Source organism: Lampetra fluviatilis, chromosome 15 (genome assembly GCF_964198595.1).
Source record: "Lampetra fluviatilis chromosome 15, kcLamFluv1.1, whole genome shotgun sequence".
Lineage (NCBI taxonomy): Eukaryota > Metazoa > Chordata > Hyperoartia > Petromyzontiformes > Petromyzontidae > Lampetra > Lampetra fluviatilis.
The window spans coordinates 5431835-5457483 of NC_136289.1; the positions used below are offsets into that span (position 1 = coordinate 5431835).

Sequence of the window (25649 nt, forward strand, 5' to 3'; positions counted from 1 at the left end):
ATGATTGTCTGCCACCATTAAGCAATTGGTAATTAAAAATGTATTTATTTTTCCCTAAACAGTGTCAAATTTTGGAAATTATTTTTTCACGAAAATTAATTGTCACGCACAACGAGTCTGTGTGCAAAATGTCAGCTCGATTGGATCACGGGAAGCGGGTTAAAAAACGACCAAAAGATTTGCACGGTCGTAAGCAAGCAAGCACGCAAGCACGCAAGCAAGCGAACTTAATATAAAGGATTTAATAATAGAAATAAAATAATATTTTATTTATATTATTAAAAATATAAGTTAATAATAGCAATACAATATTATTTTATTTCAATTATTATTTCAATTATTTATATATATATTTTTTTCCCTACGTGACTTTACCGAAAAAAACTAAGAGTATTAATCTAAGTTGTCTTGTGGTTGTTGTTGTTTGATTTGCATCCCACTGGGATTTTTGCACACACCGTTGGAGCTTTTTTTCTGGAAGACTTTGCAATTTTTTCCTGGATTTTTCTGTTTGCGCTGAGTCACTTTAAGATGTTTTCTTGTTCATGTTTTTTTGTTTGTTGCGGTTGCACCCGATTCAAGAGCCGAATGGCTCACAGGGCTATATACCTAATAAATGAAACTGAAAAATGCGATCGATAATTTCAATTATTGAACTTTCCTTCGACTCCCCCCTCCTCTAACCCCGTTATTGGACTCGCCCGGCAACACGGAAGAGAAGACGAAGGGGGCCGCCTCACTGCATCTCAGCCTCCTCCTTCTCCTCAACCTCCTCCTCGATTCCCCGTTCCTCGTCCTCCCGTCCTCCTTCCCCCCCCTCTCTTCCTCCTCCCCCACCTCATCGTCGTCGTCTGGAGACGTCGCGATGCCCAAGACGAGGCCGGCCAAGCTGACCCCGAGCAAGCTGTACATCTGCTCGTTCGAGAACTGCAACGCGGTGTTCAACAAGGAGCGCTACCTGCGCGAGCATGTGGGCAAGCACACGGGAGAGGTGCGGCCACAACCACCACCACCACAAGCACCACAACCACCACAAGCACCACAACCACCACAACCACCACAACCACCACCACCACAAGCACCACAACCACCACAAGCACCACAACCACCACAACCACCACAACCACCACCACCACAAGCACCACAACCACCACCACAACCACCACCACAACAACCACCACCAGCACAACCACCACCACCACCACAACCACCACCACCACAAGCACCACAACCACCACCACCACAAGCACCACAACCACCACCACAACCACCACCACAACAACCACCACCAGCACAACCACCACCAGCACAACCACCACCAGCACAACCACCATCAGCACAACCACCACCAGCACCAGCACAACCACCAGCACCAGCACAACCACCAGCACCAGCACAACCACCAGCACCAGCACAACCACCAGCACCAGCACAACCACCAGCACAACCACCACCACCAGCACAACCACCAGCACGACCAGCACAACCACCAGCACAACCACCACCACCAGCACAACCACCAGCACCAGCACCAGCACAACCACCAGCACAACCACCAGCACCAGCACAACCACCAGCACCAGCACAACCACCAGCACCAGCACCAGCACAACCACCACCACCAGCACAACCACCAGCACAACCACCACCACCAGCACCAGCACAACCACCACCAGCACAACCACCAGCACCAGCACAACCACCACCAGCACAACCACCACCAGCACAACCACCAGCACAACCACCAGCACCAGCACAACCACCAGCACAACCACCACAACCACCAGCACAACCACCAGCACCAGCACAACCACCAGCACGACCAGCACAACCACCAGCACAACCACCACTACCAGCACAAGCACAACCACCACCACCAGCACAACCACCAGCACCAGCACAACCACCACCACCAGCACAACCACCACCACCAGCACAGCCACCAGCACAACCACCAGCACAACCAGCACAACCACCAGCACAACCACAACCACCACCAGCACCACAACCACCACCAGCACCACAACCACCACCATCACAACCACCACCACCACAACCACCACAACCACCACCATCACTACCACAACCACCACCACAACAACCACCACAACGCGGCGTTGCGTCTAGCTGCCCATTGGCGACGTTTCACACCCGCGCCAAGCTGAGGAGGGAGCAGGAGGCGCGCGGACCCTGCAGCTCAACTCCTCGGGCTGTTCCCGATGGGCCTCGTCCCTCCACTCGTCCCCCCACTCGTCCCCCCGCTCGTCCCTCCACTCGTCCCTCCGCTCGTCCCTCCGCTCGTCCCCCCGCTCGTCCCTCCGCTCGTCCCCCCGCTCGTCCCCCCGCTCGTCCCCCCGCTCGTACCCCCGCTCGTCCCTCCGCTCGTCCCCCCGCTCGTCCCTCCGCTCGTCCCTCCACTCGTCCCCCCGCTCGTCCCTCCGCTCGTCCCTCCGCTCGTCCCTCCGCTCGTCCCTCCGCTCGTCCCCCCGCTCGTCCCTCCGCTCGTCCCCCCGCTCGTCCCCCCGCTCGTCCCCCCGCTCGTCCCTCCGCTCGTCCCTCCGCTCGTCCCACCGCTCGTCCCCCCGCTCGTCCCCCCGCTCGTCCCCCCGCTCGTCCCTCCGCTCGTCCCTCCGCTCGTCCCCCCCGCTCGTCCCTCCACTCGTCCCCCCACTCGTCCCCCCGCTCGTCCCCCCGCTCGTCCCACCGCTCGTCCCCCCGCTCGTCCCTCCGCTCGTCCCCCCGCTCGTCCCTCCGCTCGTCCCTCCGCTCGTCCCCCCGCTCGTCCCTCCGCTCGTCCCCCCCGCTCGTCCCCCCGCTCGTCCCACCGCTCGTCCCCCCCGCTCGTCCCCCCGCTCGTCCCTCCGCTCGTCCCTCCGCTCGTCCCCCCGCTCGTCCCTCCGCTCGTCCCTCCGCTCGTCCCCCCGCTCGTCCCTCCGCTCGTCCCCCCACTCGTCCCCCCACTCGTCCCACCGCTCGTCCCCCCGCTCGTCCCTCCGCTCGTCCCTCCACTCGTCCCTCCACTCGTCCCTCCACTCGTCCCTCCACTCGTCCCCCCACTCGTCCCCCCACTCGTCCCCCCACTCGTCCCACCACTCGTCCCCCCGCTCGTCCCTCCACTCGTCCCTCCACTCGTCCCTCCACTCGTCCCCCCCACTCGTCCCCCCACTCGTCCCACCACTCGTCCCCCCGCTCGTCCCTCCGCTCGTCCCTCCACTCGTCCCTCCACTCGTCCCCCCGCTCGTCCCTCCACTCGTCCCCCCACTCGTCCCACCACTCGTCCCCCCGCTCGTCCCTCCACTCGTCCCCCTGCTCGTCCCTCCGCTCGTCCCTCCACTCGTCCCCCCACTCGTCCCACCACTCGTCCCCCCGCTCGTCCCTCCACTCGTCCCCCTGCTCGTCCCTCCGCTCGTCCCTCCACTCGTCCCCCCGCTCGTCCCTCAGCTCGTCCCTCCACTCGTCCCTCCACTCGTCCCTCCACTCGTCCCTCCACTCGTCCCCCCGCTCGTCCCTCCACTCGTCCCCCCACTCGTCCCCCCACTCGTCCCCCCACTCGTCCCACCACTCGTCCCCCCGCTCGTCCCCCCACTCGTCCCCCCGCTCGTCCCTCCACTCGTCCCTCCACTCGTCCCACCGCTCGTCCCCCCGCTCGTCCCTCCACTCGTCCCTCCACTCGTCCCCCCACTCGTCCCTCCACTCGTCCCTCCACTCGTCCCCCCACTCGTCCCACCACTCGTCCCCCCCGCTCGTCCCTCCACTCGTCTCTCCACTCGTCCCTCCACTCGTCCCTCCACTCGTCCCCCCGCTCGTCCCTCCACTCGTCCCCCCACTCGTCCCCCCACTCGTCCCCCCACTCGTCCCACCACTCGTCCCCCCGCTCGTCCCCCCGCTCGTCCCCCCGCTCGTCCCTCCACTCGTCCCACCGCTCGTCCCCCCGCTCGTCCCTCCGCTCGTCCCTCCACTCGTCCCTCCACTCGTCCCCCCACTCGTCCCTCCACTCGTCCCTCCACTCGTCCCCCCACTCGTCCCACCACTCGTCCCCCCGCTCGTCCCTCCACTCGTCTCTCCACTCGTCCCCCCACTCGTCCCCCCACTCGTCCCCCCACTCGTCCCATCGCTCGTCCCCCCGCTCGTCCCCCCGCTCGTCCCTCCGCTCGTCCCTCCGCTCGTCCCCCCGCTCGTCCCCCCGCTCGTCCCTCCACTCGTCCTCCCACTCGTCCCCCCACTCGTCCCCCCACTCGTCCCACCGCTCATCCCCCCGCTCGTCCCTCCGCTCGTCCCTCCACTCGTCCCTCCACTCGTCCCTCCACTCGTCCCCCCACTCGTCCCCCCACTCGTCCCCCCACTCGTCCCCCCGCTCGTCCCTCCACTCGTCCCTCCACTCGTCCCCCCCACTCGTCCCCCCACTCGTCCCACCACTCGTCCCCCCGTTCGTCCCTCCGCTCGTCCCTCCACTCGTCCCTCCACTCGTCCCCCCGCTCGTCCCTCCACTCGTCCCACCACTCGTCCCCCCGCTCGTCCCTCCACTCGTCCCCCTGCTCGTCCCTCCGCTCGTCCCTCCACTCGTCCCCCCGCTCGTCCCTCAGCTCGTCCCTCCACTCGTCCCTCCACTCGTCCCCCCGCTCGTCCCTCCACTCGTCCCCCCACTCGTCCCCCCACTCGTCCCACCACTCGTCCCCCCGCTCGTCCCCCCACTCGTCCCCCCGCTCGTCCCTCCACTCGTCCCTCCACTCGTCCCACCACTCGTCCCCCCGCTCGTCCCTCCGCTCGTCCCTCCACTCGTCCCTCCACTCGTCCCCCCACTCGTCCCTCCACTCGTCCCTCCACTCGTCCCCCCACTCGTCCCACCACTCGTCCCCCCGCTCGTCCCTCCACTCGTCCCTCCACTCGTCCCCCCACTCGTCCCCCCACTCGTCCCCCCACTCGTCCCCCCGCTCGTCCCCCCGCTCGTCCCCCCGCTCGTCCCTCCGCTCGTCCCTCCGCTCGTCCCTCCGCTCGTCCCCCCGCTCGTCCCTCCGCTCGTCCCTCCACTCGTCCCCCCACTCGTCCCCCCACTCGTCCCCCCACTCGTCCCTCCACTCGTCCCTCCACTCGTCCCCCCACTCGTCCCCCCGCTCGTCCCTCCACTCGTCCCCCCACTCGTCCCCCCGCTCGTCCCTCAGCTCGTCCCTCCACTCGTCCCTCCACTCGTCCCCCCACTCGTCCCTCCACTCGTCCCCCCACTCGTCCCTCCACTCGTCCCTCCACTCGTCCCTCCACTCGTCCCCCCACTCGTCCCTCCACTCGTCCCCCCACTCGTCCCTCCACTCGTCCCTCCACTCGTCCCTCCACTCGTCCCTCCACTCGTCCCTCCACTCGTCCCTCCACTCGTCCCCCCACTCGTCCCCCCACTCGTCCCTCCACTCGTCCCTCCACTCGTCCCTCCACTGGTCCCCCCACTCGTCCCTCCACTCGTCCCATGTAGACGTACAGAGCGTCGCCTTTAGCCACTCGCATCACTCAGTCGCTTGCCCATTGCAGTTGACAGGAGCCATACATTGAAATCTTGGTCGCGGTGGCTGATGTGGGTGAGCGTTGGAGTCTCTGTTCATTTTGAGTTCCTATGCAATGCCACAATGTGTCTTTGCTGCTGCTGCTGCTTAGCACGATGCCTGACGACCTCGATCCGTTTAAACACGAACGTGAATGCACGCGCAGTGCGGATATGCGGTATGGGTGCACGCGCAAACCTGTCAACCCACACGGTTTACTCGGATTCGTGTACAGGGAAAGTGAGTTTCGAGGTCCATGCGGTGTACAGCCGTTACAATTTGTTTTGCGCTATGTTGTGTTTCTCACTTGTGATGATGGGACTTTGTAGGACGAACGTTGAGATTTATAAGGGCACGGGGTGACCAATATGATCTGGATAAGGTAGGGCACTGATAAGGGGTTGACAGGTTTGTTGTGGTGAGTGTACTCGCGGTGAGTGTAGTTGTGATTGTCTATTTGTTTGTGTTTCTCCCTTGTGATGATGGGACTTTGTAGGATAAACGTTGAGATGTATAAGGGACACGGGGTGAGCAATAAGGTCTGGATAAGGTCGGGCACTGATAAGGGGTTGACAGGTATGCACGCATGTACATGTACCGTATAGAAGGGAGCGGTGGCACAGTGGTTAACGCACGCCCACTTTGAGCCAGACGCATCTCTGTTCAATACTTGGCCAAGGCCACAGAAAACCAGTCCTGCCGCACCCCCAAACCTCCACACCCCCACACCCCCACACCCACTGGGCCCTGCATTCGCCAGCGTGGTGTGGTGAAGTATGGTCAAACAAACCAATGGACCCACCTTCGCACAGCCCATGTCCAGCTGGACATCGACAACTGGATATCGAACCCAGAGGGATGAATTTGCCAAGTCGACCAGCGACTGGGAGATGGGCTCACGACAGAGGTCGCAACCGGGTACCCGATACCTGTACCCTACCCGATACCCGGCTACCCGTACCCGGCCGGGCACGGGTACGGATAGCCGTTTGCGACCCTGGTGCGGCCGGGTACGGGTACGGGTAGGCCGTGAGTCACTGGTGAGTAACCGTTTGTCACTCATTTCGGGTAGGGTACGGGTAGCGTACGAGTACCCATACCCGGCCGGGTACGGGTACCCGTTTGCGACCCTTGTGCGGCCGGGTACGGGTAAGGAATAAAAACCCGTTTGCGACCTCTGGCTTACGACCTTGTGAGTACGAGCCACGATCTCGGCACCAGATGAGGTTTCGGTTCATGGCCATATTTTTTCAGACCAGACCAAAAAAACGCGGAACGATTGCTATTGATTTCAGGTTGCAGTTCGATCAGTCTTGTTTTTCAGACATTTTGTTTGCTAAACTTGAATAGTCCTCGGCGAGTCACAGTTGCCAGAGGACAACGCTGGCCCACCGTTTATCTGCGTAAAAAAAATGCCGCTGGAGAACATTTATGATCAATACCCTGTGATACCTGTGATTAAACCGGGTTCTTGAGTGTGGCGAGTTGATGGTTTCATCCCAAGTCACCGATGTCTGCACACAAAAAAAACACATTCCTGCGGAGGGAGCTGGTAGGAACGTTGGGTTGCTCGGTCAATGGCCAGGGTCAACGGCGGCGTGGTGAATTCTGCAAATATGCCCGACTGTGAGGGCGGGCACAAGCCGGCGTGAGTAGGTTAAACGTTGAGTTTTATAAGGGCACCACGGGGTGACCAGCCCCACCCTCCCCACCCAGCCCTACCCCTCCCACCCCCCACCCAGCCCCTCCGCACCCAGCCCTACCCTCCCCACCCAGCCACTCCTTGCACGACGGACGGACACAATAATCCCCTGTGGGCTGGTGGAACCAGTGGGTTCCTACCTATTTGGCCCTGCACTTAATTTCATGAAATTCCAGTTCCTGGGAATTAAATGTTAGATTTGACTACGAAATTTTACCCCCCTCAGTGGCATCGCAGGTGGGAAATTGTTTCCCCATGCCGTGTGGACCAAATGTCATTTGAAGGAATCTCTTGAGATACCTCTCTGATATCTGATTCTGCGGGCCGTTCTCAAGCATAAAGGGCCACGCCGCTCTGCTAGAGATCCGGATGGAGAATAATATAACAATACAATTTATGAAGCGATCAAAGTTGTGGACTGAAGACGCAATCCTGAGGCGCGGAGTGGAGCTCGGTGTCAGGTCGCGTCGCGCGGTCTGGTGAGACTCGGTCAAATGTCGAGCCGAAGAGATGATGCACCTTTCGGTGGTTTTTGAACGAAGAAAAACGATTGTCGTCATCTCTTAACATGGCACCGACAGCACAATTGGCGGAAAAGAAAAACGTTTTAGAAAAAGTTATTTTATATTAAGATATGCATTTCTTGTCTGTTCAATATTAATTTACAACAATATTGATGACTCTTCTTGGTTCTTTCGGTAAAGTCACGTAGAATGGAAATAATAAAATAATAAAAATAAAACATTTTATTTTATTATGTTTTTATTTTTATTATTTTATTATTCTACGTGACTTTACCGAAAGAACCAAGAAGATGAATCCCTGCAGTCACGAAAGCTTTAAATCGAAATATTGATGACGGTGCGTTCTTTGTGTGGCTGATTAACACGCGGTGTTTGTGTGTGCTCTGCGAGACAGAACACATTTGCGTGTGAGGTGCCCGGCTGCAGCAAAGCGTTCATGCGCAAGGAGCACTTTGATAACCACATGCGACGCCACACGGGAGAGAAGCCACACGTGTAAGTCCCTCATCCTTTACTTTGCCCGGTGTGAGAACCTGTTGAGAGTGTCGCCCGATTTCCACGCGAGACCTGGGGGAAAACGTGCGGTGGTGTTTGTGAACTTTAGTGCAGAGTGCAGAGGTTTTCACCGACGTTGATGCCGTCAACATCTGACCTCCAGGGTTCACTCTGACTTATTTTTCCCATAGTCTGGGTTGAGCCCTTCCCTTTTGGGTCAACTACATTTCCTTGCGACGCTGATGTCCATCTTGGTAACCTGCTCTGCTCCATCCTGCACGGGTGTCGCACCCAATGCAACTTCTTCCTGGCGATGTCCACAGCACTTACCAGTCACATTCCATTCTGAACTTGGAAGTTGCTTACTTTGTCCAGAAATGACTGTCCGTAGCTTCATTGGCAGGCATCTGGAATCGGTGTACAGAAGCTTCTTCTCTAATTGCTATGCTAAATTCCAGTTCTTGTACTTAAGTATCTAATCGTGATGTTCAAAGATGGCATACTGTCAGAGCGGACCTTCCACGTCGTATGTTCACTCTAAAACAGTGTAAGTAAGAGCGCGTTGGCGATGTGTGGTGACATCTACGGCATCTTTCGATTTAAAGCTTTCGTGACTGCAGGGATTCATCTTCTTGGTTCTTTCGGTAAAGTCACGTAGAAGGGAAGTAATAAAATAATAAAAATAAAACATAATAAAATAATTCTCACGACGTTTCGGCCACAACACAAGCAGCCGTCCTCAGGTGGAGAGCCCGTGGGCCAGACCTGTTCTCCACCTGAGGACGGCTGCTTGCGTTGTGGCCGAAACGTCGTGAGAATTATTTTATTATGTTTTATTTTTATTATTTTATTACTTCCCTTCTACGTGACTTTACCGAAAGAACCAAGAAGATCTACGTCATCGTTGCATCAATCGTGGTTACGTTTGCTCATTGGGTTGTGTTGTGTTCATTGTGTTGTGTTGTGTTCATTGGCAGCTGCGAGTATGAAGGCTGCAATGAGGCCTTCTCCTTGCGATCCAACCTGATGCGGCACATCCGGAACAACCACGAGAACCCTGAAAAGATCTACCAGGTATGGAGTGCCGGGTGGGACGTGTGCAGCGCTCACATTACACACTCATTAGGAACTGCGTTGACGTGGCCGGGTGGCTCAATGGCCCGAGAACTGAACCAGCAATGGTAACATCCTGAGTTCAGGTGGGGGTGTCAGGCACAACACACAACAACAGACACAGATCCCCCGTGGAGCCTTAACAGGCTGTTGGGGCAAGTGCTGTTAACGAGCACCTATGAAGGCCGGAGCAGCACACAAGAGGGTGGGTGGCCTGCACCACGCCCGACCACCTTTGTCTCCCAAGTGGCGATGTTTACACACCACACCAGGTACTCATTTGAGGCCGAGTCGACCTATGGGAGGCCCAGGACCGTTTCAAATGGTCGTCACTAGTGTTAGCCGTGAATGGGAATCGAACTCGGGTCGCCGGGTTCATAGCGCAGCGCGCTAACCACTACATTACCGTTCCCCGCTGTTTTTCAGGCACCTGTGATTAAACTGGGTTCTAAAGTGTAGTGAGTTAATGGTCTCAGCTTGGTCACCAATGCTCACCAACATAAACAAAACAATTGGTTCTTCACTTACATTGGATCAATTCCAGTTCCGAATGTAAAATTTTGGTTGTACTGTGAACATTTATTTGCAGCATGTATGTTCGTTTAACTCCATTCGCACCGTACGTAGCCAACTGCGCTAATTATCGGCGGTGCGATTCGTGTGGGGAAAGTGTGTTTCCTCGTGTGTTGTTAAAAGAGGTCACGTGAACGAATCTCAGAGGGAGTTCTCTGAGGTTTGAGTCTGCGGGCCTTTCACTATAACGGGGCAATGCACTGTTCTGCGTTAGCTCCAAATTGGTCATTCTTCACCGTATGACACGATGCAGAAACTACAAATGGAATATAATTGGGGGTGAAAAGGACAAAAACAAGTTTACTAATATTTTTGGTTCTTTCGGTAAAGTCACGTAGAAGGGAAACAATAAAATAATAAAAAATGTAAAACAATAAAATTCTCACGACGTTTCGACTGCAACACAAGCAATCGTCATCAGGTGTGAAATCCACAGCAAGAACATTTGAAAAAGTGGCGTTTTTTTCTTGCTGTGGATTTCACACCCGATGATGATTGCTTGTGTTGCAGTCGAAACGTCGTGAGAATTATATAGGTTAGATATATATTTTTTATTGTTTCCCTTCTACGTGACTTTACCGAAAGAACCAAGAATATGAATCCCTGCAGTCACGAAAGCTTTAAATCAAAGTTTACTAATCATTTAACGACTTTGTGTAAGCACTGGTCAGAACCAAAGCTGATGTGTCTCGCTGCTTCAGAAACTGTCAGGCATTGCTCATCTCTGTTTATTACCTTGAGCCACTGGTGGCAATTCCACATTTCAATAGCGGAGCTAGTTTTTTGAATAACTTTTGGACGTGTTGTAAACGCACCGACACAAATGCACAACCTTTGTCGTCGGTCATCCTTTATAGCACTTCGTCAATCCACTGGTGGATGACGGCCACCCCATGTTGTGTCTAGATGGGGGTAGTCTAACCATACTTTACCACGCTGGTCAGTTGCGGCTTGGCAAAGTGGGAAACCCAGGGGTCGATTTGGATTTCACCCGACATTTCAGATATTGGCCATCACCAGGAATTAAACTCGGGTCACCGCGTTCATAGTGCAGTGCACGAGCCACATTACCCCACCTCATTCCTAATACTTTCTTAGAAAAGTAAAATATAGAAACAGGCTCATGTGGGCAAGGCCCTTGTTCACAGTAGAGAGAGCAGCCATGTTGATGTATAAACATCAAATTTATCGAATCTTCAGACATCTGCACACTTTTCATTCAAATAGCCCATTGTGTTCTTCAAGGCAACTCGTTATCAAGTGCAAGTCTTTGCCCACATGGTCAACCTTCCGTACGTACATGGCCGTGCTGTGAAGCAACGCTGTTGATGGTGGTCGTGGCGAGTGCCTTTTGGGTTGTGTGGAATGTGGCGCTTGTAAGCGTTAACAGCAGCGAGGGCACGCCCTCTAATCCGCAATGATAGGGGCGCCACACCTTGACAGTGTCGGTGAATGTCGGTTTGGCACTCACGAATGTGAATGCTTTTTTTTTGCAGCTTGTATGTAATGTGTATGTTGGACTTCTTTCGCACCGTACGTAGCCAACCGTGCTCATCGGAGGTGCGGGGAAGGACAACAAACTGAACGCGCTAAAGCAGTTCTAAAGAAATTAGTTTTCAATCGAGATTATTTAAAAGTTCAGAGCCACTAATTAATATGCCAATTTAGAAACTGCCGTTGGGGAAACATTTTTGTTTAAGTTTACATTTATTTCAGATCCCCATGGTGTCACGTGCAGTCTCCAACTCTCTGGCCTTGCTATTTGTGTGGTGCGAAGGAGGGAAATTACCACCACAACGTCCGCCTGTTGTCTGCCTCTCCCTCCGAGGGCCACAGTGTCGTTGACGAAGGTGTCGAGTTGAATTGTTATAAATAATTTGTTTCAATTTGATTGAATTCGTGCAGTTAAACCGCTGGCATAGACATCTGTTCATACCCCGGTTTGTAGCTCATCATCCCTTCCGAATTCCACACAATTACCCATTGTTTGTGAGAATAAAAGCAGTGAGTGGGTCCTCATGTGGATATACTTGTCCCTGCCACGGGAATGTGGATATGGAAGCCGCCCTCATAGTTTGTTTGTGTTGGGAGAGATGCGTTCACTTAAATTGAAATAATGAAAATCGTCCATTCCCAGACGAAGGGCCTCTCGACCCAGTGGTAGTTAGGGGGGTGGGGTCAATGATCATACTTCACCGCGCTGGTCACTGCGGGTGTTTAATTATGTTGTCATGTTTAATTCGCTTTGTTGCACGAATCTTTAATTCGCAACAGATGTCGAACCAACTTTGTTCCACGCATACGCGGACACCCGTGCAATTCCCCCAACCAAACGGGACCCTCCGACCTTGGTCTTAAATAACAGCCGTTGGTTTGTTGAGAGAGCCTTGCGTGATTAGCGCTCGTTAATTAGAAGCTGACGAGCTTTGGGCGATCGTCGCGGCTGCTGCAACGAGCACGGTTCACTTGCGAGCGTGAGCACCGGCCACGGACGACGGCGCTGCAGCTCTGCTCTCGCGTGCGGTTTAATTGGCGCCGCAATTGCGCCACCCTCTCGGCTGTCGCCCCGGTGTGCCCGCCACAATTTCTTTAAATCACAATTAGACATCTCCGAGGCCTGGTGGATTAAAGAGGCAGCTGGCTCCACACCAACTTCGGATTAGCGGAGTGCAGCTGTGCACTGTACACGTTGCGAGTTTGGTGCGCACGCGAAACGCGCGCTGCACTACGGAGCCTTACGAGCCGAGCTCGATTCCCGCTCTTGGCCAACACCAGTGAAGATTTTCTGAACCGGTCCTGGGTCTCCCCTAGGTCGACTCGGCCTCAAATGAGTACCTGGTGCGGTGTGTAAACATCGACACGATGGAGACAAAGGTAGTCGGGCGTGGTGTTGGTCCGTCCACCCCTCGTGTGCTGTGCTGGCCTTCACAGGTGCTCGCTAACAGGACTTGCCCCAAAGTCTGTTGAAGCTATAGGGGGGGTGTCTTTGTTGTATATTAATGCATATTCTTGACCTCCCCCATATTGGTGTAATATAACCTTTGATGGAATGGCATTTATATTTTAGCAATGTGGATTTTGTCTCGTCTTTGTGGATTGTAGGTCATAAGTGAAAATATAAATGCTGTAGGCGAATCAACAGATTAAATGAATAGATGAATGCACCAGTCAAAGATGTGCTTTGCCAGCATTTGGCATTTCTGATCCTGATCAACAGGGTGTGACCTCTTGAGCAAAAACCACTAAGTAGGCTGCAGTCATAGGCAAGAGTCACCCATGAGTATCATGGAGTCCAAGTCACATTCAGCAGAAAAGAGAGAACCATTGTGTTTTGTATTTATCTTCAATAATCGCCGACACACCGACAAATAATTCTAACTTTGTATTCATCCTCTTGTCCCAATTGTGCCCTGGTTGTGCTGTGGACACCATTTCATGAGATTGAGTATCCAATGAGATCTCTTACAGACCTATGCAACCTTTTGCGCTAGATAACATAATAACAATTATAATAGTTTACTTATTTATCCAGAAGAGTCGCAGATTTTTTCACGTACGTACGTATGTTGAACTTCTTTCGCACCGTACGTAGCCAACCGCACTAATCGGAGGTGCGGGGGAAGTACAACAAACTAACAACACAAACCATCTCTAAACGAATTAGTTGTCAATCTAGATGATTACAAAGTGCGTAGCTCCAGTGGCTTCCTAATATCGAGGATTAAGAGCGTTCCAGACGGCCGCAGAAGCACATCTGAAAGCGCGCGATGCAGTGACCGTCTTTGTTCGATGGCTAGCCCAAAAGCCACTGCGAGGATGACTGCCAATTAATGATGGTGTGTTTTCATCTTCTTGGTTCTTTCGGTAAAGTCACGTAGAAGGGAAATAATAAAATAATAAAAATAAAACATAATAAAATAATTCTCAGAGTCTTCTCGACAGACCTGTTCTTCACCTGAGGACGGCTGCTTGCGTTGTGGCTGAAACGTCGTGAGAATTATTTAACTATGTTTTATTTTTATTATTTTATTATGTTTTATTTTTATTATTTTATTATTTCCCTTCTACGTGACTTTACCGAAAGAACCAAGAAGATGAATCCCTGCAGTCACGAAAGCTTTAAATCGAAAATGGTGTGTTTTATACGAGTGGGGGAAAGCCCATGCGTGCGAGGGGGCAACACTCTATCCCCGTACAGATGGAAATAGATGGCGAGCAATCCGCTTCTCAATGCCCGCACGAAGGGAGGTTCACATTATTTGTGTGCAGCGTTCCACCAACCCTCGCTACCTCCACAGTGCGGGATTACAGGCCACGTGCAGAGCCCTACCACCGCCCGGCTTCAAGAAAGTGGATATCAAAGAGCTACCTCTAAGATCCCATCAAGTGACCTCTGTTCTACACAGTAGAGGGGGGGGGGGGGAGCACTTTCACACTATGCTCTGCCACTGAGGGTAATGTTTGTCCCGTGACAAGCCAATGTTGTTCATTCTTAGAGCTGTTATTGCCTCGTTCTCGTTGGGGACTCGCCTGAGACCACCAACTTCCTACACTTGAGACCCATCTCGGTGGCGAGATGTTAACTCCCTCGCCTGGTATGCAGGAGGTCGTGGGTTCAATCCCGACGCCTGTTGTACGTTTGGAGTTTGCATGTTCTCTTTGGACGTGATCGTGTGGATTTTTCTCCGGGTCCTCCAGTTTTTCCCTCCACATTTAGAATCAACATCACACGTTTAGAGTATTTGGTTGTTATAAATTCCCTCATGATCAGCCACTTCGTTGCTTCTGAAAAAGAGTGAAATAGCTCAGTGGGCCTTACCTGGTAAAATTAAAATCGTTTATAGTTTAGTGTAATAGTTGCCTGGAGTTTAAGCGATGGTTTTCAGCGGTGCTGGATCAGGCATCTGACAGCTGAGCTACTGGGCCGCCCTCCACAAGATAATTTTCTCGGTTGACATGGACCGTCAGTTTTGGTTTGTGAACACAATGGCATGTTTCTCTGCCGCTTCCATGTCTCTTGCAGTGCGAATACGAAAACTGCTGCTTGAGATTTAAAACGGAAGACCAGCTGAAAATACACCAGGTTGTCCACACCAAGACGCTGCCGTTTCGGTAAGTCCAGCCACCGCCAGCGTGGTGGTTCCTTCGTTTTTGTGCCATGCAAGTTGCCGCGGGTCGTTCGGCTGCCGGGTTTCGTGGTGGTCGCGGCACATACTTGAACTTACCCACTTGGCGAGTGGGGTTGGTGGTTCATGTAGGGATTGAGCCACGGCGATGCGCGAGACCCACCTGCAGGTTTAAGTAATAATCATTCTGTCGATTTTTTTGTCTGGGGCGGGTCCTGCATCGGGGAGATTTGAGCAGTTCCTTATTTGATTTGAAGCTTTCGTGACTGCAGGGATTTCATATCATTGGTTCTTTCGGTAAAGTCACGTAGAAGGGAAGTAATAAAATAATAAAAATATATAAAATAATAAAAATTCTCACGACGATTCGACTGCAACACGAGCAATCATCATCAGGTGTGAAATCCACAGCAAGAAAATGTTCACACTTGATTATGATTGCTTGTGTTGCAGTCGAAACGTCGTGAGAATTTTTCTTGTTTTACATATTTTTATTATTTTATTATTTCCCTTCTACGTGACTTTACCGAAAGAACCAAGAATACACTTCCTTATTGATGAGAGTCATCTATCTGCGATACTACAACAGTTTAAATATTAATAATTTTCAGCGTTTTGTCAATTTACTGCTGGGTCAAGACCTCCTCCCCTCCCCGCCTTGTCGGTCACCAGGCTTGTTTGTCCATTCGTTGCTCAGCGCGGCTCACAAGAGTGTGGCCCTCGGACCTGCTCAGGTATCACTCGCCGCTGATGTTAGCCGTGGCCAAGTATCGAACCTCGGGTAGCCAGGCTCGCAGCGCAGCACGCGATCTTCTGCTCCGCTGGCTGAAAAAAGCCTGCACCTACAAGCGGGGTAATACTCAACAGGTGTGCTCGCCCTGGACCAGCTTGCTGTACTGCCATCTCCTTGCTTGTCCGTTGGGAAGTTGGACACTCCCTTGACGGCCTGCCTATCCAGCTCATTTGACGAGTCAACCGCTCGCGCGCTCGTTGTTTTTATTTTTTTAAATCAGGCACAGCGAGCTTCCAGAGGTTGCTGAATCGGCCACTCCTCCACAGCTGTCAGATCCGTTCAGGAGGGAAGCCTTCACCATTCTCCCTCCCCTCAAGTCCCACCTAGCCCTGGCACGCATACCGTGGCTATTGCTCCTCCTGCTCCTGTTGTGTGGAGTGGTGGCGCATTGCTTGAGTTGTGCCCGTTCGGGCTGAGGGCCGTATTCTTAGTCACGGCTCGGCTCTGGCTTGCCCTCCAACGCGACTCGTCGCAGGCTTGAGCCGCGGTGGCTAGGAGATGTTTACTCCCTCGCCTGTATACAGGAGGTCGGGGATTCTATTCCGACCCTGGCGCCTGCTGTATATTTTGAGTTTGCGTGTCTCTCTCTCCCCGTGGCCGCGTGGATTTTTCTCCGGGTCCTCTGGTTTTTCCCTCCACATTTAGGAACGTGCGTTTAAAGTATTTGCCTGCTGATATAAATTTCCACGTAATAAGCCACTTCGTTGAGCTATCATTTGTGGCCAGGTCGCTTCTGAAAAGGTCCTATATAGCTCCATCGGCCTTGCCAGGTCAAATCAAAAATCGTAAAGATAAAAGGTGAATTGCTTTGAGCTACAGCTCACTTGAGCCAGAGTCAAGCCTGAGCCGAGCCGAGACTTAAGGACACGGGCCTGAGAGGTGGCGATGCCTGATTGTGTGTGCGCGTGTGCGTGTGTGTGTGTGTTCGTGTGTTCGTGTGTATGTGTGTATGTGTGTTCATGTGTGCGTGTGTGTTCGTGTGTGTGTGTGTTCGTGTGCGTGTGTGTTCGTGTGCGTGTGTGTTCGTGTGTGTGTGTGTGTGCGCGCGCGTGTGTGTGTTCGTGTCAGGTGTCGCTACGAAGGCTGCGACAAGGCGTTCATGCTCCCAAGCAGACGGACGCGGCACGAGCAGGTTCACAGCGAAGAACGTAAGCGACCTGCCCCGGGCCGGGGGGGTTGGCGGATCACGCTGCACGCGTGCAACGCTCCTTGCTCGCCTTTTTAAGAGCGTGCACCCACGCAGCTGCGTGCGTGCCACTGCGTTGGTTCACCTGTGTGCGTGCGTAGCGTCCGTGTGCGTGTATGCGTATTTGCCAGTGTGTATCCTTGTGCGTTCGTACACGTATGAGCTTGCACTGCATTCTGTGTGCACTTGCGTGCGCCTGTGCATTCTGTGCGCTTTAGTTTGCAAGCGAGTGGGTGGAATTGTGCATTCGTGTGCATTGAGTGCATTTATGCACCTGCGTTTACCTGCACGCCTGTACACGACGGAGTGGGTGTACATGTACATTTATTTGCGTTTGCATGCACACATGCACGCATGTGTGTGTATATTTACACGTGTGTGTGTGCGCATGTATGTATTCTCCTGCATTTGCATGCATGCACGCAAGTGCAGAAAATACATGCCATCACGAATGTGCAGTGTTTCACAGACACTGCAGCAGTTTCATGATAGAGAGGGGGGGGGGGCGGGGGGGGTGTCGATGCTGTTCTGTCTAATTAATCCCAATCGAGTAATTTGCAGGTTATTCGAAATGTCAAATTTGGGCCGTGAAACCAGTGAACAATGGCCTACTGGCCGCTTTGGATGACGCCACGGGATCTTGAGCATCCACTGTGAGGCCGACGACGCGTAGCAGCAGTAGTAGTAGTAGCAATAGTAGTAGTAGGAGTATTGCACAGCGGAGACACACCGCCACAGTAATAACCAGGGCGGCCGGCCGGATTCGAACCACGAACCTCTGCAGCAAGCCGCAAACGTGCTGCCGTCCTCACAAAGACAAAGATCCCCCGTATAGCCTTAACAGAGTGTTGGGGAAAGTGCTGTCAGCGAGCACCTAATGAAGGCCGGAATGGTACACGACGGGGTGGGTGGCCAGCACCATGCCCGGCTGCCTTTGTCTCCCCAGTGGCTATGCTTTCACACCGCACCAGTTACTCATTTGAGGCTGAGTCGACCTAGGGACGGCCTAAGACCAGTTCAGATAATCGTCACTGGTGTTGGCCATGAGCGGGAATCGAACTCGGGTCGCCGGGTTCGTAGCACAGAGTGCTAACCCCTCACAGAACAAAGGCAAAGATGACCCCTACATAGCCTTAGCAGACTGTTGGGGCAAGTGCTATTAGCGACCACCTAATGAAGGCCTGCATGGCACACGAGGGGGTGGATGGCCCACACACGCAGATACGTGTGCGTGTTGCTCTCCCGCAAACCACACGCGTGCGTGTCCGTGCGTATCCGTGCGTGCGTGCCCGTGCGTGCCCGTGCGTGTCCGTGCGTGCCCGTGCGTGCCCGTGCGTGCCCGTGCGTGCCCGTGCGTGCCCGTGCGTGTCCGTGCGTGTCCGTGCGTGTCCGTGCGTGTCCGTGCGTGCCCGCGCGAGCAGCTCAGCACGTGTGCTCGGTGTGCGGGCACGGCTACCGGCGGATCGACATGCTGCGCAAGCACGAGTGGATCCACGCCGCCAATCGGCCCATGTTCCACTGCCCCGAGGCGGAGTGCGGGCGCGCGTACACCACCTCGTCCATGCTGCGCTACCACGTGCTGGCGCACCACCACGGCATGGGGCCCTACCAGTGCCAGGAGCCCGGTTGCTACAAAGCCTTCACCTCCAAGGTGATGATTGATGGTGTGATGGTGGTGATGTTGATGGTTGTGGTGATGGTGATAATGGCTGTCGTGGTGGTGGTGGTGGTGACGATCGGTGTTGTTGGTGGTGGCGATCCGGAGTCTGAGACCAGGAAAAGTGCCGGGCGGAGATGATCCCCCCCAAGCGAAACTGCTGAGGGAGGGTGGTGTCTGTGTGCAGACTCCTACATGACATCATCACAACTCTCTGGACCACAGGACGGGTTCCACAGGATTGGAAGAGTGTCCTGGTGTGCAGTCTGCACAGATTGTAACAACTATAGGGGCATCTCCCTCCTCAGTGTCCGGGAAGGGTCCTGGCAAGGATTTTTCAACATCGCCTTGCTGAGGAGAGGCTTGCGGAGCCCCAATGTGGTTTCACGTCAGGGCGGTCCTGGACGGATGCCATATTCTCTGTCCGTCTGCTGCAACAGAGCTTGAAGGAATTTCAAAGGGCCATACATCTCCGCTTTATTGACCTGGTCAAGGCCTATGATACCATCAGTAGACCAGGGCTTTAGGATGTTCTTCGTGCTTTCGGGGGCCCTGATTCTATCCTTCCAATCATTAAGGACCTTCATTGATGATGGTGGGCAGGCCGAGGTAAAATTGGTTCGCTGGGCGTTGGAGCCATTCCCTCTTCACGTCGGGGTGCGACAGGGATGTCCTCTGGCTCCCATGTTATTTAACATCATATTTGACCATGTAGCTCGAAAAGCTTTCCATGACTATACCAGTGAAATTTCTATCTGGTACAGATACTATGGGAGGCTGATCGATGCCTGGGTGCAGTCAAGGGATGGCTTCCAACTGGTCAACCATGTTATGTACGCTGATGCTCACTCAGAGAAGGAATCGGAGGTTCTGCTACTGAATCTGGAGCATGTCATTAAGAGATGGGGCCTTACCATCAGCTCTACCAAAACTACACCCCCTCAACTCCCCATGAGTGATGGGACAGTTGTGGAGAGAGTGGATAATTTTCCATACCTGGATAGTGTGCTCGTGACCAGCTCTGGTTTGGCAGCAGAGATCTCACTCCGAATCAACCGAGCCGCATTCTATTTTTCTAAACTGCGTAATGCTGTGTGGAAGCTACCTGGTCTGTTGCTCCACACGAAGCTTCATGTCTTCTCGGAAACAGTAATGCCCTCCCTTCTCTATGCTTTTGAAACATGGACCCCCCTGATGGAACATCTTCGCCTGGTGAGAAACATTCAGGTTGGCCTGCCTACGATCCATCCAGGGTTTAACCAGGCTGGATTGTGTGAGCTTGCAAATCCTAGAAAGAACTGGACATATTCCTATCAGTAAGCTTGTCCGGCAGGCAAGACTGTGTTGGCTGGGTCCTGTAGCCCACATGCCCAGCTACTGCATGTCCAAGCATCTTCTGTTTGGCCAGATCGAGGGAGCTAAATGAGCATGGCATGGGCTGGAGAAGAAATGGACTGATGCAGTACAGGGGGATGTGGAGCTGAGTGCACTTGCTGAAGACTGGTACCAGCGGTGTCAAGATCAGCCTTTTTGCAGGAGGCTCGTGAAGGATGCTGCTGGACAGTTGGAGGCAGTAGCCCTCCAACAATAGCGGAGGGCAGAGGAGTGACGCTCACAACAACGAGCGGAGTTGCCGGACGACTACAATGCAGCAAGTTGGCACAGTGAGGGGCACAGTCGGCGCATCTGCCAGTCATCTCGTTCAGTCAACCCATGGCACCCTGGGTCTGTCCCGTGACCTTCTGTCAGCGAGCTTTCGATACTTCACTTACGTGGCCTTGGAGTGCACCTGGCCTGTCATAAGCGCCGTGGTGACATTGATGCCACTTAATGGTGATTGGCTGCTGTAGTTGTTGGTGGTAATGATCGTGGTGACGGTGGTGGTGAAGATAGTAATTTTGGTGATGGTGATAGTGGCGGTGATGGTAATAATAATGATGATGATGTCATGATGTGTTTTCTTTAAATTTTCTTACAGCAAAAGCTCACAAAGCATCGCTCGACACATGAACCGCCAAAAGCAAAGGTCAAAGAGGTGATTATTTAACTTTTTGCCAAAGCGATACATTTGAATGCCAAGTTAACACGGGTGATCATTGAGACGACAGACATTTGACAGCCACCGAGGGGTCGGTGACCAAGGGGGAACCCTAAACTGAGATCAGAATCTGAATATTTGTTTATACTGGAGGAGGAATCCGATGAGATATCAAGCTCTTTTTCATAAATGTCCAGTCGGGGCACGGGGTCACAACGTTACGTGGTGGGGGGACTGCACGAGCCGACCTTGGAGTACGGGGGGTCCACTTGTGAGCGGTGGCGAGGTTGTAATCGGGTCGACAGCGTTGATGCTGACGACCTCCTCTTGATCTCTCTCCGCAGGTTGAAAAGGAGGCAAAGGATTCGTTGGCCTCCCAGCTGAGCGGATTTTATCTGCCGAAGGGCGGCGTCGACGTCTTGCCGATGGAGCCCAACGCGGCGCACGATCCCACGCGACTCCAGCACGTCAATTACGGCGTGGCCAGCACACCGCCCTCGCTCAGCAGCTGAGCTTTGCTGCTGCAGAGGGCCCGTTTCTTTTTTTTTTTTTAAGATGTGCCCTCTCTTAATCCACACTAAAATTGAAAAGGTGCTTTTTGGCTGACCTTACAAGGCACGGGGGTGGGGGGGGGGTGGGTGGGTGAGAAAATAACCCCCACAGTACCTTGCAAGCCGCCCTGAGAGCACGCTCATGTACATACAATGCACCCGCGCTTTGAGACGCCGGCCTTGAAGACGGCTGTAGGCGTGGTATCGTTACATTTCACAGCGGTTAGGCAGCGTGGTAATTTTTGTACAAATTACATTACTGTTGTTATTGTTATGAGGGATCGTCAGAACTGTATAGCCCTGCTGCTCTGCTTACCAAGCGGTTTGTAATATAGACCAATCCACTTGGGCATCTGGAGCTTTGTAAAATTCTTGCTTTGTAAAAGCAAAAAAATTGGCACGGTCTAAATGCCTGCTGGTTACACACGACAGTGTTGTGTAGCCAATGAGAATGTCGATGATGCGAGAAGAGACGTTTCTTGGCTTTTGCGGATTATTTTTGGCAGGAGGAAATGTTTGAGGTTTTCAAAGTGACACTACAGTTTAATTTTGAGGTTGAGTCACTGTGGTTGCATTCGTAAGTGACGTATGTGCGGGTGTCTGGCTCTTTAGTCGCTGCACCCATGCTGTGGACCCACACGTGCACGAACAAAGACGGATCGGTTGAGTATCATTGCAGGCCTTTCGGGCGAGTGCTGTTTGCGAACACCTATTAAGGTCGGCACGGCACACAATTTTGGATGTGTAGCCACCTTTGTCACGCCGGCGCTGTATTTTTGACGCACCACATTGAAGGCCAGTGGAACTAGTGGAGGCCAAGTGCCAGTTCGGTCGCACACCACGTGCCACTTGATGCAAGACATCGCCGATAATCAAACACAAATATCTGGGATTATAGGACAGAGCTGTCTCCACCACTCCCCACACGTTGCGTAACTTTCGGTTTTGTGACGATGACAAAGATCCCCCATATCGCCTTGACAAATTTTTTGTGGACAAGTGCTGTTTGCGAGCACCTGTGAAGGCCGGTACGGCACATGACGGGGTGTTTTGGCCAGAACCACGCCCGGCCACCTTTGTCTCCGATTGGTGATGTTTACACACCGCACCAGGTACTCAATTGAGGCTGAGTCGACCTACGGGAGGCCCATGACTGGTGTTGGCCACGAGCGGGAATCGAACTCGGGTCGCCGGGTTCGTAGCGCAGTGCGCTCGCAGCTCCACTACCGCTCCTGTAACTCGTAAATCTATACAAACAAATTAAATCCAACATTAGCCTGACACTTAATAAACATTCGCCTTAGAGAGTAGACCTTTGAGGTTGCGTGCCGACTGCACGGCACTTGCGCGGAAAATCAAATCGAAGGAGGTGAAGGCCTTGACCGCGATGGCTTTTTCACCTCTTTACCAAACATTTTAGTTGGCATGACCTTGTGTGGTTTTTTTTTAGAACCTTTGTTTTTATAAAAGTTGACCTCCCCTTGAATGCGTGTGTATGTGCGTGTGCACGTGGTTGTAAGCAAGCATACCGAACGGTGATTAACTGAAACATTTATTTATACTGGAGGAATTTTATTTGGTATGAGATTTCTTAACAGAGCATCATACAGACATGCTGCTTAAAGCCTTTTCGAACTACTTGACTCCAGTGAAAACGCCTCGAGACAACCCAGGAGTTTACCCAGTAGCCCAGAGTTCAGAGTATTTAACAGGCCCCACTGAGAGCCTGGGTTTGAATCCAGGTAACCACGTGTTGATGATCTCGGCCCAGGCACCATTGCATTACGTTTGGTTTTGCACTTGATTTGAGTAAATTACAACTCCACTATCGGTTTGACTGCCCTGTGAAAATCTTATAGAAGAGCTTGTAGGAAAGTAGTCCACCTGGGAAAAAATCGCTTCTGAAGGCCGCTTGATACATGGGGCAGAGTGTTCTGAGATTTGTAAATGTGTTCAGTTTCATGACATCACACCGATTGCGGTTGGTAGGCATGCATTAACATACAACATCCCATTAAATAGATGAGCTGCTATTTTTCAGGTGACATTACAGACTACAAAAATAACGCAGCTGAGCTTGTCACTATGCGAATACTCTCATATCCTTAGACCTTTTTTTTTACTCAATAACGAACCTTTCAATTGTCAGCCCAGGACACACCACGATTATGTAAATGTATAAAAAATAAGGAGCTGGGGATGTCCCAGAAGCTTGCCTGTCGTCGTAATGTCTGATGGGGTGTCACCCTTGGTATTTGTGTTTTGACATGCAGCATTCAACATTGGTGATGCGCGTGTGCTTGCAAATGATCCGTGCCGGTGTTAGTTTCCGATGTGACGGAGAGTAGAAAATTAAGTATTGTACTCTACTCGACGAGATCGTCCAAGGACGGGCCTCCATGCACTCCTCACTCAAGCAACCAGGACATGTTGTTGAATTCACCAATCAACCCAGATTCAGTGGGAGGTCACTCGTTCTCTTCTGCTGCGCCCATTGTCTGGAACTCCCTTCCCCCAGCCATATTTGCTGTCGACTCATTCCCCTTATTCTCGTCAAGGCCTTTGAGGCCCTCTGCCGATGACCGACTGCCTCACGGCAAAATAAATCTGCGCGCTGTGTCTGTACAGAGTCTTGAGATGCGTTCACATTTAGATGTATAAATCCATGGTGTATTGTATTACACTGCACACATACATGTATTGTCAGCATACATGTGGTTATAATGTAGCTCAGTTTGACGAGCAGCAGACCTTCCCTGTCGTAAGGTGATTTCAAATCCTGGCCAAGGCAAGCTCTGCCCATCGTCATCATTCTCCGTCCTTCCACGGAAGGGTAAAATGGTCGTGAGTCGCCACGGTTGTATTTAAGTCCATTCGGATCCCTGGCATATTGAACGTGGAATGTTTCACTGCTGGCTGCGCACTGTAATTAATGATGTGCATCTTGCAAGGGGCTTGTTTGAGCAAGGGGACATTGACTTTGACGCTGGTGCCCAACGAGAGTGCACGAGGAATGGTCACGATGTCTTGAGAAGCGCGGTATTTGGTTTGAAAGAAATCAACCAAAACCATCACATTCTGATTATGCGTAGAGTATATATATTTCATAACGTGCATTAACCAAGTGATGGTAAGGTGGCGCGGTGGTTAGCCCGGAGTGTTGTGAGCCCAGCAACTTGAGTTCGGTTCCTGGCCACAGCTAAAGCGTCGGTGGTGAATGATATACAAGCCAGTCCTGGCCTCCCCTTCAACCCACACTGGCCAGCATGGTGAGGTATGTTAAAAAAACAACCTCCATGACCGACCCAGCGTGGAAAAGGCCAGTAAATTATTAAGTTGAAATACTTAAAAACTTGAAATACTTAATAATTTGAAATGTTTAATAATTTACTGAAATACCATACAGACACGTGCGTTGGCTTGAACTGCTCTCAAAGCCTCTGGACTTCTTGTACGGGGCACATCTTTTCGTACAAGGCACCATATTTACAAATAAATGTATAAGTTTGGAACAGAACGGTCATGTGTAGAAGCTGTAATAGAACCGGGACTGTACTACGAACGTGTTGTTCAAGAACATACTTTACAAACGCATCTGAGATGTTGAGGGAATCATTTGAATGCAACAATGCAAACAAAAAATAATCCAGTCCGGGTTTTACGAACTGCTTGCTCAACATCAATGCTCGAAGCTTATAAGAGTGAACTGCACATGATGGTATTTTTGGAAAACCAGAAATAACTCATCTTCTTGGTTCTTTCGGTAAATATTCTTAGGTTTTTTTCGGTAAAGTCACGTAGGTAAAACATCAAAATTAATGAAAATAAAATGAAACAAAAATCACGACGTTTTGGAGGCAACACAAGTCTCCGTCATCAGGTGGGACCGTCACAGCCGAATTAGCTGCATCAAGGTTCAAATCTAGAATCAAATCTAGAATCTTTCGGTAAAGTCACGTAGAATGGAAATAATACAAATAATACATAATAAAATAATAATTTTATAAAATAATAATTTTATTATGTTTTATTTTATTATTTCCATTCTACGTGACTTTACCGAAAGAACCAAGAAGATGAATCCCTGCAGTCACGAAAGCTTTAAATCGAAACAGAAAAAGCTCGTTGATGGCATTTTTGTGTTTGGAAACAAAAGGCTTGGAAGCTGTTTTTTTTTTTTAGAAATCGCTAAAATATGCTCGTGTTATCAGAGTTTCAAGAATAAAGATTCGCTCAATTCACGCGAAAACACGTCCGAGTTGTGTTCGCGATTGCTGGATATCAGCTCACGGACTTGGTCACGGGGTAGGTGGACCACATCGGGATGGGAATCGTGAAGTCCACACGATGTCGCTCACCGCCT

General features: G+C 52.2%; 1 protein-coding gene across 1 annotated transcript; it reads left to right on the plus strand.

The window, feature by feature from the left end:
• The first annotated feature begins 696 nt into the window (after positions 1-696).
• On the plus strand, positions 697-23911 carry LOC144936117 (transcription factor IIIA-like). The gene is made up of 8 exons (XM_078862992.1): positions 697-991; positions 8149-8249; positions 9227-9323; positions 14959-15047; positions 16923-17002; positions 18462-18691; positions 20676-20732; positions 21080-23911. The coding sequence occupies exons 1-8, from the start codon at positions 866-868 to the stop codon at positions 21245-21247; spliced, it is 948 nt and encodes a 315-aa protein (XP_078719118.1). The 5' UTR covers positions 697-865; the 3' UTR covers positions 21248-23911.
• Positions 23912-25649: the final 1738 nt, after the last annotated feature.